Genomic DNA, 9,807 nt, shown 5'->3' on the forward strand with positions numbered 1-9,807 from the left:
GCTCTTAGAACTCAAGAAGCTTCTCGGATGAGAGGTGAAACGTCTTCAAGAACTTAAAGAAATCCAGACGCTTTTCTTTCCAAGCTCCTTTAACTATTAGAGAAAAAAATACTCATAATCATCTCACAGATGTAACATTATATACAGCTATTTTCAGTAACACTGACAGGCCCACAAGCTGGCAGAAGTTAAACGGTTAGTTAAAAAGCCATCTCTAGACCCAGCTGTCTTAGCTAATCATAAGCCAATCTCCAACCTTCCTTTCATATCAAACATCCTTGAAAGAGTAGTTGTCAAACAGCTAACAGATCATCTGCAGAGGAATGGCTTATTTGAAGAGTTTCAGTCAGGTTTCAGAGCTCATCACAGCACAGAAACAGCTTTAGTGAAGGTTACAAATGATCTTCTTATGGCCTCTGACAGTGGACTCATCTCTGTGCTTGTCCGGTTAAGTGAGGTTAATTATGGAGTTCCACAGGGTTCAGTGCTAGGACCAATTCTTCTAAGCTTCCCTTAGGCGGTATCATCAGAAGACATAGCATACATGCAGATGACACGCAGCTCTGTCTGTCTATGAAGCCAGGTAACACACACTATTTAATTAAACTGCAGGAATGTCTTAAAGACATAAAGACCTGGATGGCCGCTAACTTTCTGCTTCTTAATTCAGATAAAACTGAGGTTATTGTACTCGGCCCTGAAAATCTTAGAAATATGTTATCTAACCAGATTCTTACTCTGGATGGCATTACCTTGGCCTCCAGTAACACTGTGAGGAACCTTGGAGTCATTTTTGACCAGGACATGTCCTTCAACGCACATATTAAACAAATATGTAGGACTGCTTTCTTCCATTTGCACAACATCTCTAAAAATAGAAATATCCTGTCTCAGAGTGACGCTGAAAAACTAGTTCATCCATCTATTACTTCCAGGCTGGACTACTGTAATTCACTATTATCAGGATGTCCTAAAAACTCCCTGAAAAGCCTTCAGTTAATCCAAAATGCTGCAGCAAGAGTACTGACAGGGACTAGAAAGAGAGAGCATATTTCTCCTGTATTGGCTTCCCTTCATTGGCTTCCTGTTAAATCCAGAATTCAAAATCCTGCTCCTCACATACAAGGTCTTAAATAATCTGGCCTCATCTTATCTTAATGACCTTATAGTACCATATCACCCCAGTAGAGGTTTTTGCTCTCAGACTGTGAGCTTACTTGTGGTTCCTAGAGTATTTAAAAGTAGAATGGGAGGCACACCGGTAACATCACCACAGCTCCATACCTTTTATACCCGTGCTTAGAGAGGGAGTACCCACTGCAATATTGCCATGAATGATACTGTAGGTGTCGCCATTCAGACAAATCAGCACTGGTGCAAGACAAGTCACCAAAAACTGAACCAAAGTAATTAAAGCCATAAAAGACAACTATAAATTACAACTTTATTGTCATATATAGTTAAAAAAAAGCATCAACTACTTTATTGTAGGTATCGTTTAATACTGTTGAATATTTAATGCTATTGAATGTCCAACTCTGTAGGATGGCTTGATTATAAAAGCTAAAAATATATTAAACAGTTTCAACTTTGTTTAGTCTTAGTTCTGATTTTGGGGGATTTATAAAGTCTTAAAAGGCATTAATGTAGGATTTTTTAAATGATGTGGAAAAATAATTAATAACATCACAAAATCACTTATACAACAAACAAAAAGGGCTGATTGACATCTGCTGAAACTATTTTGGATTCTTTAATGTTGAAGCCTGAAGAAGTTCATGCTGTCAAATTGAAAGTTATTCTGCTTTTAAGTATTTACAAATAAAATTTCTGGTTTACAGAGTATAAAGTATCATAAAAAAGCTTCTAAATTTTAGATTTATTCAATGTTTTGAATGTAAAACAAAAATAAATAGTAACTACAGTTACTGATAAATTTATCTGAAAAATTTGTGAAGTACCAGTCTTCTGAATTGTACTTTAATCAGAATAGTTGAGTATTTGTTCTTATTCCTGCAGCAGTAGGTCAGATGCTAACAAGTTGCAGCTTCCAATTTCTTTGAACCAAGCCCGTTAACAGTAGCACTAACAGCAAACATCATGAAATTCCAAAGAGGTGATCAGAATCCATCACATCCTTCACTCAGGTGGAGAACACTTCAATTACAGACAGACTCACACATGTTTTCAGATGTGAGACTCAGCAGGAGGAAAACAAGAATCTCTGAGCAGCAGCACAGAGATTCCAACATCCTCTATAGAGAAAGAACCTCCAACAAAATCATCCTCACACCTTATAGCAGAACCAAAACCAACCTGTTAGCTGTGAAAACAAGCAGGAGAAAACAGGAAGTAAGAGCCTGTTTTTTAGTGCTGCACACTGAGCTCACTGTTTAAACCTGCTGTTTGTTTCTGACATGCAGTCACAGTCTGAAGTTTACACTAATAATGTTTTCTCTTCAGTTTCAGGGTTCTCCGCTGTATGGGTCATTGCTACTGTTGTCTTTGGTCTTGTTTTATTTGGTGCTGTTGTTCTTCTGTCTATACTTAAAGCCAAAGGATATAACTGTAATAAAGGTAAGTTTTCTTAGTATATATATATATATACATATATGTGTGTGTGTGTGTGTGTGTGTGTGTGTGTGTGTGTGTGTGTGTGTGTATGTATAGTGGCTTGCAAAAGTATTCAGCTCCCTTGAACTTTTCCACATTTTGTCACATTACAGCCACAAACATGAATCAATTTTATTGGAATTCCACGTGAAAGACCAATACAAAGTGGTGTACACGTGAGAAGTGGAACGAAAATCATACATGATTCCAAACATTTTTTACAAATAAATAACTGCAAAGTGGGGTGTCCATAATTATTCAGCCCCCTTTCGTCTGAGTGCAGTCAGTTGCCCAGAGACATTGCCTGATGAGTGCTAATGACTAAATAGAGTGCACCTGTGTGTAATCTAATGTCAGTGCAAATACAGCTGCTCTGTGACGGCCTCAGAGGTTGTCTAAGAGAATATTGGGAGCAACAACACCATGAAGTCCAAAGAACACACCAGACAGGTCAGGGATAAAGTTGTTAAGAAATTTAAAGCAGGCTTAGGCTACAAAAAGATTTCCCAAGCCTTGAACATCCCACGGAGCACTGTTCAAGCCATCATTCAGAAATGGAAGGAGTATGGCACAACTGTAAACCTACCAAGACAAGGCCGTCCACCTAAACTCACAGGCCGAACAAGGAGAGCGCTGATCAGAAATGCAGCCAAGAGGCCCATGGTGACTCTGGACGAGCTGCAGAGATCTACAGCTCAGGTGGAGGAATCTGTCCATAGGACAACTATTAGTCGTGCACTGCACAAAGTTGACCTTTATGGAAGAGTGGAAAGAAGAAAGCCATTGTTAACAGAAAACCATAAGAAGTCCCGTTTGCAGTTTGCCACAAGCCATGTGGGGACACAGCAAACATGTGGAAGAAGGTGCTTTGGTCAGATGAGACCAAAATGGAACCTTTGGCCAAAATGCAAAACGCTATGTGTGGCGGAAAACTAACACTGCACATCACTCTGAACACACCAGCCCCACTGTCAAATATGGTGGTGGCAGCATCATGCTCTGGGGTGCTTCTCTTCAGCAGGGACAGGGAAGCTGGTCAGAGTTGATGGGAAGATGGATGGAGTCAAATACAGGGCAATCTTTGAAGAAAACCTCTTGGAGTCTGGTAAAAGACTTGAGACTGGGGCGGAGGTTCACCTTCCAGCAGGACAACGACCCTAAACATAAAGCCAGGGCAACAATGGAATGGTTTAAAACAAAACATATCCATGTGTTAGAATGGCTCAGTCAAAGTCCAGATCTAAATCCAATCGAGAATCTGTGGCAAGATCTGAAAACTGCTGTTCACAAACACTGTCCATCTAATCTGACTGAGCTGGAGCTGTTTTGCAAAGAAGAATGTGCAAGGATTTCAGTCTGTAGATGTGCAAAGCTGGTAGAGACATACCCTAAAAGACTGGCAGCTGTAATTGCAGCAAAAGCTGGTTCTACAAAGTATTGACTCAGGGGCTGAATAATTACGCACACCCACTTTGCAGTTATTTGTAAAAATGTTTGGAATCATGTATGATTTTCGTTCCACTTCTCACGTGTACACCACTTTGTATTGGTCTTTCACGTGGAATTCCAATAAAATTGATTCATGTTTGTGGCTGTAATGTGACAAAATGTGGAAAAGTTCAAGGGTGCTGAATACTTTTGCAAGCCAGTGTGTGTGTGTGTGTGTCGATAGATAGATAGATAGATAGATATAATATTGTTTTTGTTTTCCTTATTGCAGGAACACCAGAAGCAACAAACCATTCTTCCAATGAGTCACAGCACCTTAATCAAGCGTCTAAGCCACCTTTAAATGAGTGAAGCAGTGCATGTGTGTTTCTTTTATATCTTTCTTATTTTGTACAGATTAATTTGAGATTTAGACGTGGACAGTGAGAACATGATGCTCTGCACCGATTTCAGGATGTTTGAGATTTCAGACCTGGTTTTAAAGGTAAAGTCAGAGTTGTGGTTCAGTGTTTTTGAAGGTAGAGGCGTTCCAAAGTCAGGTTCTTATCAGGTGGGTTGTTCTGTGTTCATTTTGAATCTCATGTCATCGCCACAACCGCCATCGCCACATCCTTCTGCATGTATCAAATCTTTCCTGTTTGCACATTTAAAGGATGAAATAGAAACAAGGTAGAAAATATTCCTCAGAGTATTTTTACATTTAAATAAAGCAGATAAAGTATTGCATTATATAAATATTTATTAAAGAAAACAAAGTTTGAAAACATCAGGTCACTGTGGAGTGATGAGGAGACCGTGACCTTCCTCACATTAACGCATGAAATTGGCTCCATCTGCTGTATGACTTCATGCACACAACTCCTAATATTCACCTGATAAAAGTGGACAGGAATGGATATTAATTAGATTTTCTTTTGCACATTTTCAATCACAATTTGTGCAACCTTTAGAATTTGCAAACTTGAATTATGAAAGCAGATTTTTTCAAACTGTTGTTTTAGGTCATTTCAAACAACTAAAGAGTTTTGTTTTGGAGGTGTTTGCCAGACCCAAATCGTCATTTAATTACACCATATTTGATCTATTCTGCATATTTGACCTTAAGCAGTGCAGCATAATTACTGTTTATGTACAGTTTTAATAAAATAAATGATACTGCTAAAAAATTTACTTATTCAGTTTGAAGTAACCAATAAATGTAAAAAGTAATTTAATATTTTATTTACTGGCTTATGGAATATGAACAGTTAATATGCATTACTGTGATCCTCCAAAATAAAAGTAGGTACACATGGTGCAGTGATGGGAATTAGAGAAAAATTATCAGTCACACAGAGACAGAAAAACAATCTGAACTTAGGCAGAGAGCCCAACATGGATTTGTGTTTGATCATGATAAGTGGAGTGATTGAATTTTACTGTTGTGCATCTTAAATGGAAAAACAATACTAATTGCAATTTTGTGTTTGTCAAGTTACTAAGGCATAACTCTCTGGTTTTCATTGTCTTTTTCTTGCGTTCCATTTTTATTTTATGTTTACCCCTGCTGCTGTCTGCGTTTTAAAATGTCCTTAAAAGAAATGTTGAAACATGACTGCTTCTGATGGGCAGACTTCGCATGGCAGCTTGCTCTCTTCCTTCTGAACAGATAAAATTGTATACCTCTGGTCAATATTCAGTTATTATCAATGTTTGTACATAATTGAAAATCAAAGCTTCAACAAAGCTTCATTGCCTAAAAAGCTGATGTTCTGTTGCAAATGAATGTTAATCATTTGTAACCAAACTGAAATATAATGTGTGTCATGGTCCCGGGTCGGTGACCCAGCATTTTGAGTTTATTGTTGTTATTTTCTAGTTTCTTCTGATTTTGTATTAGTTGTTAGGGTTTGGTTCTGGTGTTCAGTGTTTTATTATCCCACCTGTGTTCTTCCCCCTTGTTCTCTGTTCGTGTCCCTGAGTTTGTGTTTCTAAAACAGTTTGAGTTGCAGTTTGTTAAGGGTTCAAAATTGGTTGGAGAATAGAAAGGCAAGACAGTCCAGAAGATTTGGGTCGAAGTGATCTTTTATTGAAGTACACGCGCGGGAAGACAGTTACTGCACACGTCAGCAAGGGTCTTCACCAAAATTATACTTCAGACTGCTTTTATAGCATCAGGGTATTATGACGCCCCTTCTAGCGTTTACAAGCACATAATTTGCATGTACAGAACATTCATGTATTTTAAGCATAAAATGCAACACAGAAGTTCCTCTTTTTGGCATCTTCTTCCAAAAAAGGCAATGGACTCGGGCCTCTGTAGTCTCCAGGGGCTGGTCCTCTCCACGCGTCACCTGTTGTCAAGAAAGCTCCAGTGCAACATGTTTGCTCAATACCTTAGGGCCTATGCTTAAATCTGGTTCTAGGTTATATGTGATATATATATGTGTTTTGTAAGCATGTGTGCAATCTTTCTTAAGCTCCCGGCTTCTTAACCAATGTGTCACCCAGACAGTCACGCTGAATGAAGCTTAAGACCTTTAATTACCTGGGAAAGCTTCAACTCCTTATGAGCACAGGACTGCAATGTGTGTATAAAACATAATAATACTGAAAGTGGTTATGCTGCACCTGTAATAAGGATTAATATGGTGTCAGTGTGTTAAATGATTACTATGGTGTCCGTGTATTAGCTGTCACCTGGCCAGCTTAAAGCTATACGAGATAATATTAATGCTGATTAATATGCTATCTAATTTATTGTAGCAGTAAAGCAATTTCCTCTTTTCCACAAGTTTTACTTTGAAGGTCTGTGTATCATCATGTCTAATTAGGTTCAGCTGTGTTACCCTCTGGTCTGTCATTCCCTCATTACCTTGTGTGTATTTACAGTGTGTGCCTGCCTGTGTTCCTCGTCGCGTCGTCTGTGTAACCTGATGTAATTTCTGCATCTCTCTCCCCAACATTCTCTGCCATTTTTGCTCTTCATCCCATATGTGTTTGGTTTCTGTCCTTGCCATCCTCGCTTTTGTAGTTTTTCACCTCCTGTAATAAAGAGCTCACTCGCATTGCAGCCAGTGCCTGCATTTGGGGTCCTCATTCTCACAACACCACACAACTGCTACCCCAGCCGTGACAGTACGACGTGACCAACCATGGACCCAGCGGCATTTGCACCCTCCAAGGAGCTTCAGGAAGAATTAATTGACTCTATTTCAAGATGGATTAACCTGTGGCTGGAACATGAGGAGAAGGAGTTTTGTTGCGCCTTGGAGGCCCGGTTTCAGCGACTGATTTCCAATCTCCCATGGCTACTGGATTCACTTCACCCACTTGAACAGGACTTCCTCCTTAACATCCTTCGCCTGCACTCTCCAGCCGCTTTCGCTTTACTGCCTGATTCAGCAGAGAAAGCGCGACATGCCTCGCCAGATGTGGAGTTACCTGGTGCGCCGGAGCCATCTCCGAGGAGGAAACGCCGCCAGCGCGCCACCCAATGCCCAGACTCAAAAACTCCCAAGCAGGCGGTTGCGGTGAGTGAGGGGGACACTTTGTCATCCCCAGATTTTGGGACTTTTTCTTTTGGGCTTGTTCGTTGTGTGACTAGGGATAATAGCCGCAGCTTAACAACCACCGTCATAACAGACTTCACCCAAGTGGACATTTTAAAACCTTCAGTGAAGGTAAAAAACTGTGTTTCACCCGTTCCACTCCTGCAACAGCCGGCTCTACAGTCAGCCACTCAGGCTTCAACTCGGTCACTCACACAGCCTGTAGCTTTGCCGTTAACTGCCCAGCCGGAACAGTTGTCCGCTCCACCACCAGCTCCATTTTCACCTCCATCATTACTTCAGCCACTGGCACACTCATCAGCTCTGCCATCAGCTTTGCCGTCAATACAGCCTCTAGCACAGCCTTTAGCTCAACCTTTAGCACTGTCTACAATTCAATTACCTGCTCAGGGTGTAGCCCAACCCTCAGTTCAGTCCTTAGCTCCACTACCTATTCAGCCATCACATTCACCCGCTTCTGCTATGCTTAGTGCTACGTCAGTGCAGGCTGTAAAGGACTGTTTTTCTACCACCTCTTCCAGGCAGAGAGACCAACATATTAAAACTGTAATGATTCCTCAAGAGCTGGCCTGTTTTGAGACAGTTACTCACTCCAGGGCCTCCCCAGAGGCTGAGTTACAGCCTTCAGCTAACTCTGGACCCATGGAGGCTAAGAAGCCAGATGAGGACTGCACCCGGCTGTCGCTGCCTGAGCAGGGTCAGCGCTTTGCGCTGCTGCAGTCTGCTCCATGTGTGCCAGAGGCCCCTGTGCCTCCTGGTTTTGCTCCGTGTGTGCCAGAGGACTCCGTGCCTGCTGGCTCTGTGATTGTTCTTGCTGGAGAGTCCGAGGAGCCACTTCAGCCATCACCGTTGCCTGCAGCTTCCGCTGGGGCATCCAGGGAGCCCGTCCGGCCATCACCGTCACCTGCAGCGCCATCTCATGCGGATCCCAGGCCGTCGCCTGCAGTGCCATCAACTACGGTTTCCACATCCTCGCCTGCACCATCAGCCTCGCCTGCAGCTTCAGCCTCGCCTGGTACTGCGGGTGCCACGCCGCCATCAGGTCCACGTCTGGCACCTCTACCTCGCCGGTCATCTTCCAGGCCGCTTGCTGGACATCATCACCATCGTGGACGCCCTCCTGAATGGTGTCGCCGCCGCTGCCTTCCGCGTGGCCGGACCCCTGAACTGTTCCATCCTGGTCTTCTGTGGTGTTTCCCCGGGTCGGCCGCCTGACTTCTGTTTTGAACTGTTTCTAGAGCTCCAGTGTGGGTTATGGATGTTTTGTTTTGGGTCTGCTCTTTGGGTCCTCATTCTCACAACACCACACGACTGCTACCCCAGCTGTGACAATGTGTAATCCAAAGTTTTGCCTGTACAGTTACAGACTGAACTGTGTGGTAAGGTACTTATGCAGAGTGTTATTAAAGCACTGCCTTGTCACTTCCTGTTTAAACCCAATTTCCTTCGGGGTCAACCTTGAGGATCAATAAAGTTTTATTGAATTGAACTGAATTGAATTGAAATGAAATGAAATAAAGAAAAATATCAAACTGCATGATTGTTTCTGAGCTTCTTTTTTTTTTTTTTTTTAATGTACTTAGATGTGCAGAAGTTTTATCACTGGATGGCCATCACATTTTGCTGCTGCAGGAGCTGGTAAAACAGAACAGAACCCCTGCATTGCAGGACTGTGAGAAGTTATCCTTCTTAGAGATAATTTACTGAACGTCGAGTCAAAGCAGTTCAGTTACAGAAATTCCCAGACATCTACATGCAGATCCACATTTTTGGCCAAGAGTGGAATCTTTTAGTCTGTACTAATATGTCTGCTTTCACACTCTGTGGAGGAAGTGCTTGAGTTTTAGAGTCTGAAATTAAATAACTTCAACTTGTGAGATATTGCCTTCATCTTTGCTCAGCTTGAACATCTGCATCCTCCAGATTTATGTCACAGCTAAAACAAACTCTTGAGATTATCGTACAAAATACACATCTGGTTCATCTTTAAACTCTCAGCACTATTTGCCACTATTTGTGAACAGGACATACAGTCTATGCCGGCTTGTACACATACACGAGAGAGTTGTTGAAATGTTAGTTTCAACAACTGTTACACTCCCACCATCACACTATCACAACACCATGTGTGATCCTAAAGGAATTTAACACAACAATGAACTTAACAAAGGTTAACCAATAAACATTATGTTTA

The 9,807-nt window shown here is 41.6% G+C and overlaps 1 protein-coding gene across 4 annotated transcripts in view; it reads left to right on the forward strand.

Moving 5' to 3' along the window:
• Positions 1-9,084, forward strand: part of LOC120440287 (V-set domain-containing T-cell activation inhibitor 1-like) — a 35,922-nt gene extending 26,838 nt beyond the window's left edge. For 2 of the 4 annotated variants that reach the window (XM_039612570.1, XM_039612571.1), the window contains 2 exons: positions 2,464-2,577; positions 4,334-9,084. In XM_039612570.1, coding sequence (XP_039468504.1) covers positions 7,197-8,828 — 1,632 coding nt within the window. In that variant the 5' untranslated portion in view covers positions 2,464-2,577; positions 4,334-7,196 and the 3' untranslated portion in view covers positions 8,829-9,084. The remainder of the gene's footprint in view (positions 1-2,463; positions 2,578-4,333) is intronic. The other 2 variants (XM_039612572.1, XM_039612573.1) reach the window with 1 other exon arrangement.
• The last annotated feature ends 723 nt before the right edge of the window (positions 9,085-9,807 follow it).

This window comes from Oreochromis aureus, linkage group 5, assembly GCF_013358895.1.
Source record: "Oreochromis aureus strain Israel breed Guangdong linkage group 5, ZZ_aureus, whole genome shotgun sequence".
Classification (NCBI taxonomy): domain Eukaryota; kingdom Metazoa; phylum Chordata; class Actinopteri; order Cichliformes; family Cichlidae; genus Oreochromis; species Oreochromis aureus.